Here is a 14,793-nt window from a genome sequence, read left to right on the forward strand (position 1 = left end):
CTTATGCCGAGGAAAGGGCAGTTTCTAAGGCGGGACTTTGAAGAGACCACAATGAGCCCTGGCCTCCCAGCCCCCAGACCGCTGGAGGGTCCTGAGTCCAACGTGAGGCCAGGCTGCCCAGGACCCTCGCCCGGTTTCCCAGGGAAAATCCACCTGGCCTCGTCTCCCAGGGCCTCCCAGCTTATCTGGGGCCTCTGCCCCCTCCTTCAAGGTCCTGAGTCCTTCAGCAAAAGCAAGCCTCCCCCAGGGCCCCGGGGGACCCTGAGCCCACGGAGGGCACAGAGCGAGAAGAGGTGACGCAGCGAGCACGTTACATGGTACGGGTTTTTATTAAATCACTTTGGCAAACATTGAGAGTTCAGATGAAACATTTGTAGGTGGCGCCTGGTCATTTAAAATGACCTAGTGGATCACTCAGTATATTAGATCGAATATAAATTCGGCTGTTGACACAGAGACCCAGAATGGGTTAATCAAGTTAGAGGTGTGTTTCTCTCCCTCCTAACAGTACCAGTGTAAGTGGTTCAGGGCTGGAGTGGCAGCTCCATGGGTTGGGGACCCAGGTTACAGGAAGGCTTGTTCCCGAGTCTTTGGTCCTGTCAGCTGGAAGGGGTGAGAGGAACGGAAGTGGTGCTCATCACTCTCCCCTCATTGGTCAGCAGTGAGTCACGTGGTCATACTCAGCTACAAGGGAGGCTGGGAAATGTAGTCCTTTATTCCTTGGAGCCCTGTGCGCTGCTAAAAAGGGTTGAAGAGATGGCAACAAGCAGAGTGCTTTACCATACCTATGCGAGCTCGCTCTTCCTAACTCAGGCGGCCTTCAAGGCCCCCTTGCATGCCACCCCGACGAGGCTCCTCCTGACCAGGGACCCTGGAGGACATAAAATTTCCTCCACATCCAGGGACTTGGGCACTATGACCATAGGACGTGCCCCCGGGGCGGGGCAGGCTGCAGGGGTCCCACGCCAGGAACACAGCAGGGCAGGGGTCCGCATCGCGCTCATTTCTTCTCTCTGTATCTTGGGAAGCCCTGAGCCGGGCTTTGGGGAGTGACATTTAGGGAGGTACTTTCTAACATGCAAATATGAGTTCGCGGTTTGGGAGAGCAGGGGGACAGAGCGGAAGGCTCGCAGTGGGGAGAAACGGAGCTGTCCTGGGGTTCACCCGTGCGGTCGTACCCAGGAAATGGCAGCCAGCCCGTGCCACCCAGCAAAGCAGGCGGCTCAAATGTGCTGCGGTCTGTGCTGTGGCCCTTCACTGGATCTCACCCCACAGTAAGCTGCCCGGGCAGCCTGACCCAGAGCAAGAGACAATGACCGTCCTGTGCCAACAGCAGCAGGGACGCTGAACCTTGTCCCCATAGACACCTCTCAAGGCTGAGCCACCTTCAGTAACAGCAAACGCCCACTGTGAGCTCACCATACGTGGGAATCAGTGGCCCAACCACCCTCACGTGAGCTCTTTGAATCAGATCTGGGTCTTCCCAGAGAGAGGTGTCCCTGGGAACGCATTTAGTTTGAATGCTTCTGTCGATTGGAGGTGCGTGTGCATGCAAATCACCTCCAATCTCCGCTTCAGGGACAGCCCCTTAGTATTTGAAATACCCTGCTCAGGAATCCACTCTCCAGAAGGGGTCACATTAGCATTTTAAATACATGCTGTTATTAAAACCTACACTACAGAGTCTGTTCATGAGCAAAAGGATGTTAGAAATTATTTTGCACAGAAGTGTGAGGTGATTGAGATAAATGAGTGTCTGGAAAGAATCCCTGGAGCTCAGAGCCTTTGCCCCCCAGGGAAGAGAGCTCGGCCCGCCGTCCCTCCAAGGCCTTCAGAGCAGCGCTCTGGGGCTGCGTCCCCCGGGTCCTAGGTCCCCCGCTCCTCGGGGGAACAGACACAGGTGTATGACTGCATTTGCACCTGTGTGCTAGTAAATATTTGGACATTTGGCAGAGTGAGACCTGCTTTTCCTCTTCTTTATTCCTTTTCTTTTTTTTTCTTATTTATTTATTTATTTGTTTGTTTGAGAAGGAGGGAAATGGAGAAAGAGAGAGAGAAACACCGATAAAAAAGAAGCATCGATTGGTTGCCTCTCCTACACCCCTGAGGACTGAACCTGCAGCCGGGGCATGTGCCCTGACCAGGAACTGAACTGGTGACCTTTCGCTTTGCAGCACGATGCCCACCTGACTGAGCCACACTGGTCAGGGCAAGATCTGCTTTTGCTCAACTGTTGTCGAGAGGGTTAATGGAGCCACGGCCTGCCTCTAAGTGGGGGTTCCACATTCTTTCTATCCTCACCCAAGGATATGTTTATTGATTTTAGAGAGAGGGGGAGAGAGAGAGGTGAGAGAGATACATCAATCGGCTGTCTCAGGTACGCCCCCCAACCGGGGAACGAACCCGCAGCCTTTGGGTGTGCAGGACGACTCTCCGACCCACTGAGCCGCTGGCCATTTTCACCAGAAAACCTTGTCAGTGAGAACACATGCCCAGCGTCATGCGGAAGCAGGTCTGATTCTGGAACCTGCACCTCTAACCATTGCCCCACACTGCCTCCCCACATTGCCTTTGATGGGCTCCCACGTGCCTCAGCCCCGCCGGAGCGAGGCAGGAGGCCGTGCATGCACCCCCTTTCTGTGGCTGCTTCAGCCCCAAGTGGAAGTTACGCTGGGCCCCCCAGCTTTGTCTCACGGGTGGTGTTGGTCTGACAACTCCTTTCACAAAACCACCTCTGAAATGTGACCTATTTTTGCAGGGAGTGGGTGGCTTGTTCTAATGTTGGCTGCTTGATCTCATCAACCTGTGCGTTCACATGTCTCTCAAGAGCAGTAATATGTTTCTCACCGGCAGTTATGCACTTGAGGTGACATTGCCTTTATTGTTCCCTGACTGAATGTTTCCTGAGCGAGCTCCGGAGAGCAGGGGCTGTGCCTGCTCTGATCCCCCCTCTCCATGCACACCGAGCCCACAGCAGGGCCCCTGCATATTGAGCACACACTTGGTTACTTGCCTGGTAGGGAAAGAGGGAACCCTACCAAGATCCCAGGCTCCAGGCCAGGGGGCAGGGACCGTGGCAGAGGGCAGCCACACCAGCTGCCGAATCACGGGGGGCCTTTCTGAGTGAGAGCTCCCCTGCCCATGCACCCCTCCATGCGGTGAGCAACAAATCTCTGGGTCCTCAGCGCCTGGCCCTTCACGGGGGCAGGTCACACCAGGTGAGTGGACGATTAGCCTGGATCTGGGCAGATGGAGGCAGGACTCCTCCTCAAGACCCCGCTGGGTGCCCTGTCCTGCAAGCTCCCCAGGGGTGTATGGCGCGGTCCCCAGAGAGTGGCATCCACAACTCTGGCGGTGAAGCCGGTGACGTGGGTTTGACCCAGCTCCCCGGGGACGCCGGCGCACACAGTCTCACAACCGCTGGACTGGGCCGACTGTTTTCAAACATGTGTAAATCTTTAGAAAAGCCCTTTAGAGGCCCTGGAGAGGTGAGACAGGCAGGAACGGAGAGGCTGGGCGAGACACGCGGGTGGAAGGCTCACCCTGCTCAGCCCTTGGCCCCCTGGAAACACTCCTTGAAAGGTTCTGCTTGAACCATTATGCCGAAGGCTGCCCCCTTGCACGTGGCTTCTCTGGGGGACACGGGGTGGACAACACCGAAAGCGAGAAAGGGTGTCACAGGAGGAAGAAGAAACCCAAGAGGAAACGAAAAAGAACAGAAACAGACAAAGCAACAGGTCCACACAAGGGAGGCAAGGACAAGTCCAGAGGTGTGTTTAATTGGTGCGACAGGGACGACATACAGAGGAGCACGGGGTGGCCTGGGCATGCTGCATGGCGCCTGTCCCCACCCCCACCCCCCCACCCCGGCCCCGGGCCGCGCCCTGCCCCGCCCCTCGGGGTGAGGGCCTGCCCCTTCCCCAGAGACATACACCAGCCGATTCAGACAGAACAGTGCCCCAAAAAGAGGCTCAGAGCAGGCTGGGGAGGCAAACAGAAAGAAAACAACCACAGACCGGAAGCCCTGTCTTGCTTGTTTGTTTGGGTGAGAGTTATCCAAATTCCCTTCCCAGGTTGCAGGCTCCTGGTGGGGGCGCCACGGCAGCTCCGACCCCTGCGCTGGCCTTACGCCTCTGCAAGGTGCTTTGGTGACTGCGCTCACTTCTGCTCCCCACAATGCCCCTGTGAGGTGGCTGAGCAGAAATTCTCACTTCCATCCGAAGAATGGGGACACTGAGTCCCACCAAGCCAAAGCGACTTGCCCAGAGTCCCGGGGAAAGCCCCCCGTCGCTGAGTCAGACTGAGAGCGTGTGGCCCTCCCTGGGGCCACGGGCCACTGCAAAGACTTGGGGGAAATGACGACATCTGGCTTGCGGACGGGGGCGTTGCATTTGCCACAGTCCTGGGGAGCAGACAGAGCCTGAGCCTAGATGCCAAGACAGAGATGGGACCAGCTGTTTATTCAACAAAAGCCTTTTATTCATTCAAAAATCAACCATTGGGTTTATTCTGCAGATATTAAAAAAAAATGTTGGGGGACAAGGCTCCTCGCCAAAGTGTCCGTATGCTAATTAACTTGTTATTCCCGGGGCTCACCTAGAAAAGGGGCATCTGAGGAACACACTGTCAATAATGTGGGGCTGGAGGCCCACGGCTTAGGGGAGGTCACAGCCCCTTACTCACCTCCGCACCACCTGCAGCCTCCCGCCCTCGGCAATCACCCGTTTGGCCGGTTGGGACCCTCCCACATGCCCTTGCAGCTCACCGCCACCAGGGGGCGCGCCCACATTCTCTTGGATTCCTTAGAAGCTGAAGCTGCGGTGGGAACAGGGTGGCTCCCCACCTGGGCACCGGGCTCTCCCCGGGAAACTCCATACCCCAGTTTCTCCCCCTACACAAAGAGACAATGTCCCAGAAAGCTCAGGTGCGTCTGTCGTCTAGGTCACTGGCTGTCAAAAGCATTTCAGGGTAAGAGAGGAACACAAATGTTTGCCTTGACTTAAACATTGTCTGGTTAAATCCTGGAAACTCATGACATTCCTCTAAGTACCATCGACACAAAGTAGGGGGCAGACGCTGCGAGGAAGAGGCCAGGGCCGCTGCAGACAGTGGCCTGAGGCTGGACCCTGCTCTTTGGCCCTGGGACCAAGAACCTGGCTGCTGGCTGGTCTGGGTCCCCAGAGAGCAGTATCTGATGGGGCTGGGCCTCAGGCGGAACAGGGTGCTGGGGAGGGAGGCCCCCAGGCTGCTCCGGGTTCCAACGCGCCACAGCCAGAGGCCTGGTGAGGGGTGGCAGCAGACCTGTCCCTGCCTGGCAAACTCAGGCACAAATGGCCAGTGTCCAGCACGCTGCCAGGAAGAGGGGTGGCCCTTCTGGCAGCCCCGAGCTGTCTCAGGGCAAGTACCCAAGGCGTGCCTGAGGCACGGGTCCACAGTGCCACCTGCTAAGGCCAAAAGGCCTACCCATGGCTCCAAACCAAACGGCCAAACTGCCTCCCTGGAAGGCAGGAGGAATGTCCTGCCCGCCGACGCTGGCAACCAGTCGATACCTCAGCCTGAGGGGTCCACGTGCTTAACCTTGGATAACGCTCAGCCACAGTCCCCTTCCTGTGATGCCTCCAGGGCAGGCTCTACAACAGCATCCCCTCCATGGACTAGAGGAGCAGCCGAGGCTCAGGCAGAGGCCAGAAAGCAATCTGACCCGGGAAGGGCCCCTCTCCCTTCCCCTCTGACCCCAGGTGGCCAAGTTCATAGGGTCTCAGGTCAGAGCCACAGGAAGGAACTGCAGGATGTGGAAATGAGTCCTGGGCCTCCTGGGCCAGTAGCCTGAGCAGAAAGGTGACCGCCGGGGCTGCAAAGAGTCCAGCCTTCAGTCACCTGTGAACATGGAACGGCTGCTCCTGTCCCCACAGGATCTGGGGGGCTCAGAGTGGAGGCAGCGTGCAGCCCAATGGCCGGCCTACGCAAGGAGGGCGGGTGCTGGGGTCAGGGGAGCGGCCCCACCGGCAGGGCCCCTCTCTCAAACGGCACCCTCTGGGGAGAGTCCGTGGTCTGAGGGTTAATCAGCAGGAGAAGCTCCGGCCTCCCGGGGAAGTGCAAAGTGGAGACCAAAAGGACAATTCAAAGTGGGAACCACGGCCGCACTGCTGCCCTGGGGCTGGGGAAAGCAGCGGCGGGGAGGCTGCTGGCTTTGCAAAGATGCTGCAGGAGTTGTAGACTCAGGCCCTAAACAGGCCTGGGGGGCTGCTCCTCACCCCAGCCGCCTCCCCTGGGCCAGGACCAGTTCTGGACCAAAAAGACCGCTCAAGGGTCCAGGAGGAACAGGAAGCACTGCAGGGAGGGACAAAGTGTATCATCTGACCCCACACACCATGACCAGTGGCTGCCATGTCCCTGAAGACTTGTGCCAAGAGACAGAAGAATGACTCAGACGGTCCCCGTGTCGGCTGGGGTCTGGCACGCATAGCCCCAGATCACAGAATTGCCAAGTGCAGGAAACTCAGAACTACATCCGTCAGTGTGGAGGGGCTCCCACAGCAACCAGCCAGGCCTTCTGGCTCTGCCACAGGGATAGCTGGTGTCCGGAGAGGCAGGTGGTAGCCCTCAGTCTCAGAGCCAGAGCCAGCCTCAGGCTCCTGGCCTGGGGTCCGCGGGTCTCTGACTTTCCTGGTGGCCGTTCTGGGGCCACCCTTTCTAGGAACAGATAAAGCTAAAAACCTCCCCCACGAACGCCGGGGGGCCACAGCCCAGAGGAGCGGCCACCACCTGAACAGGACGACGTGCACCTTCTTGCCCCTCCCTCCCAGCGTTTGGGCCAGGGAGCCGGGGAGACAGGAAAGCAGAGTGGGAGAGACTGCTTTCCGAACCCAGCAGGCCTTTGCAAGCTCACCCGCCTGCAAAGACCTGCCTGCGCCTCCTCACTCTTTCCTTCTGTACCCAACCCCCTCCCTGGCCCCCAGGCCCAGCACCAGCCCCTCCCTTCCCCACGCTGCTACAAACACCAAAGCAAGAGCTGAGAAACCGAAAGATGTCCCGTGTTCGTCCCCAGGAAAGACGTGATGGGCCCAGAAGAGGACAGAGGGCGGGCAGGGTTTGGACAAGGAGCAGAGGATAGGGATGGAAGGAGGGGGCATTCCAGGCTGGAGGGAACAGTGCATCAGCCAGTTAAAAAGCCCACCTTTCCCCTCGCCAAACATCAAGCACAGTATCTGGAAAAAAAGAAAAAAGAAAGTTTTTGGCTTCTTGGCCGCTGCCGGCCACCATCGTCCCAAGCGCGTGGACAGGTGGGTGGGGGCTGCACATGTAAACGGTGGACCCCGCAATCCGGGAGCTTCGGACACACAGGCAGCAGCAACACTTAAGGACCAATAAATAAAAGGTATCAGTTATATATGTATAAAAAAAACAAAAAAAAAACAAAGCTCACTTTCCCCACAAAAATCACAATACTGTTATCACAGAAAATCATCATCATAATCAATCCTCCAGGCCACACAGGTGGTCGGTGGCTCGAGGGCAGGACGACAGGTGACGTCCACCAGGCAGCCCCCTGACGCGTGAGCCCACCCGCGGCCAGGCCATGACTTCTCTGGTGGCCAAAGGACAAGGCAGAGTTCTCCGAGGTCCCGAGGCCTTCTCCCCATCGCTCAGTCTGAATCTTCTAGAATAGAAGGTAGTTGGGTTTTTTTTTCAATGTCTGTTTGAAATAAAAAACAAAAGCACACGCGCGGGAGAGCAGGGGGCCAACTGCTGCCCACGAAGCAGCTGAGTCCTTGGTTTTGCAGAGGGCTGGAGCCTTTTTCGTTTCGTGTTGTTTTCTGGACAAGCGGAGGTTGTTGGCGATTGGAGCCGGCGGCTTCAGGCGGCGGGTGGGTGCAGGGCAGGGGGCGGAGGGGCCTCGCCATCCGGGGCAGCCCGCTGCGTGTGGGTGCGGAGAAAGGCTGGGTGGACACAGGAGGGCGGTGTCGGGGCCGAGGCGGCCTCATGGCACGGGAGGACGTGAGCGGTTCCCAGGCATCTGGAAGACACAAGGAGGCGAGGCGGGTTTGGAGCGGGCCAACGGGACGTGCACAGAGCAGGCGGGAGAGCCGGCGAGAGGGCACGGCGGCGTGAAGTCAGAAGTCCTAACGCTGTGCACACCCTCCCACCCGCCCATGTGGCGGCGCTTTGTAGTTGTCCTTCAGGAGCGCAGACAAGGTTTCCTGTGGTAGCGTCTGTGACACCACGATGAAAAGGGAGGGAGCGAGCCCAGGGCGTACCCTCAGGGCACTGGTGGGTAAAGGAGGACGTCGCCCCAGGAGGAGAGCGTTCGTAGCCACTAAGAACAAGGTGGAGAACGGCCGAGAAGCACGTGAGGAGATGCTCAACAGCACCGTCGGGGGGATGCAAATCGAAACCACAGGGGAGACACCACGTCACCCCACAGGGTGGCTGTCCTCAGAAACCCAAGAAGAGCAAGTGCTGGCCACGGTGGGGAGAAATCGGAGCCCTCATCCGTGGCTGCTGGGCGTGTAAATGGTGCAGCCTCGGGAGAATGCAGTTGGGCAGTTCCTCAAAAAGTTCAACAGAGTTACCACACGGCCCAGCAAACCTACCCCGAGGTATCAACCCGAAAGAATTGAAAACAGGGACTCGAACAAATCCGTGTCACCCATGTTGACGGCAGCATGAGGCACAAGGCCCGGAAGGTGGGAGCTGCCCAGATGTCCACCCAGGAGAAAGGGTAAGAACGCGGTCCACCCCGACGAGGGAACAGGACTCAGCCACAGCCACGGAGGGAGCACCGCCACCTGCTGCCCCGTGGAGGACCCCGAGGACAGCACGCTGAGCAAAAGGAGCCAGGCGCAAGTGGGCTTTTTTTAAGAAACTTCCAGAAGAGGCAGATCTATAGAGATAGAAAGCAGATTAGTGTTTGCACAGGGCCGGCGCGGGGCCGGGGTGGGGGTGGGGAGAAACTGCTCCGCTGACGGGCATGTTCCTGGAGCGATGCAAATCTGGTAGACCGAGGCAGAGGCCGCGGCGGCACAGCAGGGAGAATGCGCTCAGTGCCCCTGAGCTGTTCTCCTATAAATGGTTAATTATTTTTTGAGATTACTTAATTAGGATTAAAAGGCCATGATAGGATTATATAATCTCTGCTATCTTTTGTGAATTCTTTATAACTTCTTTTTAAAATTATTTTTGTTTCCAGCTTTATTTTTTAATTGTATATTTTCCATTACCATTTATTCCCCCATACCTTTTTCTCCCTCTACCCATCTCCCTCTAAAATGGTTACTTTTATGCCATGGAATTTTACCTCAATAAATTAAGAATAGGGGAGCATGAGAGACAGTCTGTTGGTGTGTGCTCTTCCCACATGCCCTTCCCATAACCTGCTCCACATCCGTGTTAAATCTCGTGTCGCTGTCCCCTCCACCACACTGGACAGGTGTCAGTGTCTGACGCAGAGAGGGCCACTCCCCTGACTTGTGGGAGGTGACCCAACAGCTTTCTCTGGGCCAGTCAGGAGCCATGTGGCGGTGGCCCTGGAGGAGTCCGAAGGACCCCCAAGGACCTGCGTTCGGGCGGCCACGTGGCTCAAGGGCAACGGGAGAGAGAGGATGGGAGCAGATGCCCAGAGGGAGGACAGAGCGCCCCCACAGAGCGGCTGGGGCCTCCCTGCCTTCCAGCGCCCCCTGCCGACCCCCGGGGGTATGGCTGAGTTTCCAGCCACATTCCTCCCCTGTGCTGTGATCTGTGAACCGCAGTGAAGCAGCATTGTATCTGCTGGTGAAAGCCGCATACAATAGGAAGCTCGGTGAATGCATTTAAATCCAGAATGTACATACATATTTTTAAACTTCATTGGTCATCTCTAAAGGATGTTAGAAATCCAGCTCATCTGGAAAACTGGTAAAGAGAAAGAATCAAGTATGTCTCCTGCCCTTCCTGTTAAAAACGAGGACTCAGGGTAAGCCAATAGTTAACACTGGAAGTTTGCCTTTGTAGGAGCGATGCTGCTAGCAGCAAAGAGGGAGGGAAGGCAGCATACGACGTCACCATTCTGAACCACCTGTGAATGAATGAACGAACAAATGATCCGCAGAGGAGACCATCAGTGCTGCCGCCTAGTGGACACACACGACCCCACCCCCGCGCTGTTCTCCCCATAAGTGGATCACACTGAACGCCCAGCAAGCTTGTAGGTCTACGGCCCATTTCCAGGAAGAACAGGGGAGAGAAGATCGTGCTGACAACACCACGGGGTGCAGCCAGCAAACCCCACATTGCGGAAACACGGCAGAATGTGTTTCTGGACAAAACAGCAAAAAAAAAAAAAAAGGGAAGAGGAAAATTTGTAGATGAAAATCAACTTCAGAGACCTATCCATTCAGATTCTGATTCCAATCAACAAAGTGAAAAAGAATTGGGGAGGTTACAAGAAACTGGAATACCAGCTGAAGGCTGGAAAATATTAAGGAATTAATATTGATTTTTTGGCTATTATAGATTTTTTCAACAATCGTTCTTTTAGAACACATTTGGAAATATTTATGTATTAAATAATATGATGTCTTGAATTTGCTTCAAAATACCCAGCGTGGGAGTGTGTGTAGGACGGCAGAGATGGCAAAAGATAGGCTGTGAGTTGGTGATTCTGAAGCTGGGAGATGGGTGCATGGTGTTGCGCCATTCTCTCCACCACTGTGCGTGAACGCTTCCAGAATAAAACGTTTATTTATTCTACCCCCAGATTTAAACGACCCCAGGGTCCCACACCACAGGATGGGTTGAATTATGGCACAGCTAATACATAAGGCAATACTATGCAGCTCTTAAAAATGATAGTCTCAAACAACATTTGCCCATGTAGAAAATATGCATGATCTCAGCTCCTGAATAATTCAGTGAATTCTATAACAGTAATTTATCCAGGAGTTATGATACATCAGGAATCTGAGAAGGCAAATAAATCACAAAGATGATAGAATACAAATTGGATGTAATTACTGTCTAGTAGGTTCTGGGAAAGCCTTAGGAAAAGGGGAGGGCGATGGGGAAGAGCTATAGAAAGCTGGGTCTTGTCACTCTGAAAAGCTTGTCATGGCAATGAAGCTGCCCTTTCTTCGTGGACATGTTGCTGGTGAGGGTAAGATATATGTCTGCGCAAATGATGTTGGCTCTGAAATTTATTCAGAAATGCAGATAGCCTAAAGCAGCCGGGGCAATCTTGAAAAGAAGTGGTGGGTGTCACCTCCAAGATTAGGTTATAAAAAGACTGCGGCTTTCATCTTGGGTTCTCTCTCTCCCACCCTCCTGGGAAGCTCACCCTGAGAGGCCACTGGCCAGGGTGTCAGGCAGCCCTGTGCCGAGGCCCACGGGGCGAGGGATCGAGGCTGCCAAACCGAAGGAGTGAGCGAGGGAGTGGGTGAGCCCAGCCAAGCCTTCCGATGACACTGCATCCCCGGCCACCAGCTGATGGTCAGCCCAGGTTACCTGAGACTGAGGGGCTTCCCCAGGCAGGGGACTTCCAGCACTGAATCTGGGAAAGTCCTGGGCGAACTGGGCTGGTTGGTCACCCTGACGACGGCTTGACAGCATCCTCAGGAGAGACCTTGAGCCAAGACACCAGCTGAGCTGTGCCCAAATCCCTGATGTTTGCTCTTTTTAGCTGCTGATTTGAGGTCACGCAGCAGGGGGCAATAGGTAACTGACACAGCACTTCACTAAAGGGGACATTAACACGGACGATGCACCTAGGACGGTGCCCAGCCTCCATGCCCGTCAGAGAAATGCAAATTAAAATTACACCCACCGAAACGGCTAAAACTGAAAAGATACAGAGTGTTCAGGGTTGGCGAGGAGGCCAAACGATATGAACTCGCACGCTGTTAGCAGGAATGCGAAATGGTCCACCTGCGCTGGAAAACTGGTCACGTCTACTCAAGCTCCGTGAACAGATCCCATGTCCTAGTAATTCTGCTCTTAGGTAAATTCCAAGAGAACATCCCATCTGTCCACAGAGGATGTGTGCAACAAAGTTCATGGCTGGGCAGAACCTCGGGGGTTCCTCCACTCCCTTCCCCCGGCCAACAAAGGGGATGTAACAGGGAGAGGCGGGACAGATGTAGGAGAGAGAGAATCGAGGAAGACAGTTCTCTGCCAGCAGCCGAGGCCCCAGGGGGCATGCTATCATTCTGCGTTTGCCCCAACGCTGACTGCACAAAATGAGAAACCACATCCGAGCTACTGATCAAGAGAGCCAGGGGCTTGGCTGGCCCCTCAGAGAAGGGATGAGAAGCTGCTGCTCTCCCAGGCCCCGTCCCTGCTGAGAACCGGCTTGTCTAAGTGGTTTCAACCCAGGGAAGCTTCTCTCCAAGCAAACCCTCAGGCTGAATCTGGGTATATCAAAGAGCAGGGTGGCTCTGGCTGTTTGAAGGCCCTGCCTCCACCGGCTGCGCCCACCCTGGGCAGACCCTGAGGCGGGCAAGTACCTGCCAGCCCCCGGGGCCGCGGCCTGGGGTCCCTCCCTCTCCCCACCCGCTCCCGGCTGGCCACCGCCCGCCCCGCCCCGCTTACCCAGCTTACCCAGCTTGGCCTGGGCTACACCAGCCCGTCGTAGAGGGACAGCGCCTGCACGATCGAGGGGTCTGCCTTGGACCCCTCCTGGAACTCCTGCAGCGTCAGCTTCCCGTCGGCGTTCTGCGCGGCAGAGAGAGGCAGCGTCAGGCAGGGGACAGTGAGCTCCCCAGGACAGGCGTCTCTGGCCCAGCCCCCGGCCCCAGGCCCCGGGCGGTCCCCAGAGAGCTCCCACAGTTAGGTGAGGAGCCAGGCGATGTGCGCCACCAGGTAAGAAGAGTCGGGCATCAGACAGGCTGGGCACGTCCCGGCGGGGGGGCGTGTGCATGCGACCCACCTCTGTGGGTCCACCTCCTCAAAAGGGGCCTGGAGGTGGCCACGTGGCCACCCCAGGGCACAGGGGTGAGCGCTCCATAAGCCCGAGCTGTGTACCGTGCTCAGTAAACAGGAGGCGCCTGCAACTCCACAGCTGCCCTTGTCACGGCTGTACTTCCTGACAGGTGCCCCTAAGCTGAGAGCCTCCCAGGCACTTCTAGAAGGGTCCTTAAACGGTTCCGGAGCAGCCTACCCCGACCCTGGAGACCTGGGGGGAGGCCGGCAGGGTTCATGCCAAGGGACATGAGTCGGTCTCTTGGGGGAGGGGGTGGTCTGGGCCGGAATCTCTCCCCTTGGGGCATCTCTCCAGGAGACCCCTGAGAGCGGAGAAAAGGCCTCGGAGACCACCCACCCCGCCTCGGTGGGAAGCATGATGAGGGGTCCCCCAGCACAGCAGGTCACCCTCCTGGCTCGCCCACCACATGCCCACATGTGCCGGGTGCACCTGCTGATCTCTGGGGACCCTCAGGCCCGCCTCAAGAAGGGGTGCTGCTCTTAGCCCCGTTGTACTGGCGAGGAAACTGAGGCTCCATCGTCTACCCAGGTCCCACAACCAAGGAAGCCCCCAGTCTGGCCCCAGGGCGGGCTAAGCTTCCCTGCCTAAGGGACCCATGAATCAGGGAATTCAAGGAGCGTGGGCCTGGGCGCTAAACCACCTGGAACGCCCTGTGGAAAAGCGGGCATTCCTCGCCCCCCACTCTGGACACAGCTTCTGACGGCTACCCAGGGACCAGTGCCGTCCGACCCACGTGGCTGCACCCCCTCAGCCAGGGCTGAGCTCCCCATTTAATTAAGGAAGTACCGGCCTCGGGCCCAACGCCTCCAGGGCCGGGCCGGTCTCCAGCCAGCACGTACCTGCAGTAGCTGTAATAAGCCCCGTGTCGCTGTCATTTGTATTCTTTTTATTTAAGGCCAGCCATGCTGGGTGTTCTTTCCGCCCTGATAGCAGAGTCCCATGTTTAAAAATGAATTACAAAAAAAAAAAAAAAGCCAAAAAACCACGTTCGATATATAGGATTTCTTAACCTTGGGTCTGTGGATGGAATGCAGCAGGTCTGTGACCTCGGATGGGAAAAATGAGGTGGTTCTTCTCACTAACCTCTAACTGAAATTTAGCTTGTCCTTCCACGAGGAACCTAGGGGATGGTCCCCACAGAGCCCGCGGTACCTGTGACCTTGTCAGCCGTGGAGGTCACGGGCCCTTTCATAACACATCCCGGCTGCCGCCCGCATCATGTACACGGTGAAAGCATGGGGTGGCTAAACCCAATGCTGCAGCTTATCCGTCATTTATTTGTAAGTGTTAAAATTTTTTTATTGATTGATTTTAGAGAGAGGAAGGAAGAGAGAGAGAGAGATCGATTTGTTGTTCCACTTATTGATGCATTCATTGGTTGATTCTTGTATGTCCCCCGATTGGGGATGGAACCTGTATCCTTGGTGTACGGGGATGGTGCTCTAACCCACTGAGCTACCTGGCCAGTGCTACAGCTTATTATTTAAAGTGTTCATAAAGAGGCCCCTATAGTACTACATCACAGATTCTTTATAAAAAATGTTGACCATACTATTCCAAAATAATGAGCTTCCTTTGTGACCCTATGGATTCATTTGATGTACTTAAAACCATTATTCTAACAAATTCATAGATTTTCCAGAATGCCAAAGGGGTCCATGGCAAAAAATAAAAATGATGAAGAATCGCCCCGGCTGGTGTTGCTCAGTGGATTGAGCACCGGCCTGTGAACTGAAAAGTCACCAGTTCAATTCCCAGTCAGGGCACATGCCTGGGTTGTGGGCCAGGTCCCCAGCTGAAGGCGTGTAAGAGACACCCAACTGATGTTTCTCTTGCATATC

General features: G+C 55.9%; 1 protein-coding gene across 1 annotated transcript in view; it reads right to left on the reverse strand.

Annotated features, from left to right (window-relative positions):
* Positions 1 to 3,912: 3,912 nt before the first annotated feature.
* NCS1 (neuronal calcium sensor 1) overlaps positions 3,913 to 14,793 on the reverse strand; it is a 42,974-nt gene continuing 32,093 nt past the window's right edge. Inside the window, exons 7-8 of the mRNA XM_054584226.1 lie at positions 12,571 to 12,684; positions 3,913 to 8,017 (exon numbers count right to left, since the gene is read on the reverse strand). Coding sequence (XP_054440201.1) covers positions 12,586 to 12,684 — 99 coding nt within the window. The 3' untranslated portion in view covers positions 3,913 to 8,017; positions 12,571 to 12,585. The remainder of the gene's footprint in view (positions 8,018 to 12,570; positions 12,685 to 14,793) is intronic.

Source organism: Pteronotus mesoamericanus, unplaced genomic scaffold (genome assembly GCF_021234165.1).
Source record: "Pteronotus mesoamericanus isolate MK-2021 breed Mesoamerican mustached bat unplaced genomic scaffold, CSHL_Meso_final contig_78, whole genome shotgun sequence".
NCBI lineage: Eukaryota > Metazoa > Chordata > Mammalia > Chiroptera > Mormoopidae > Pteronotus > Pteronotus mesoamericanus.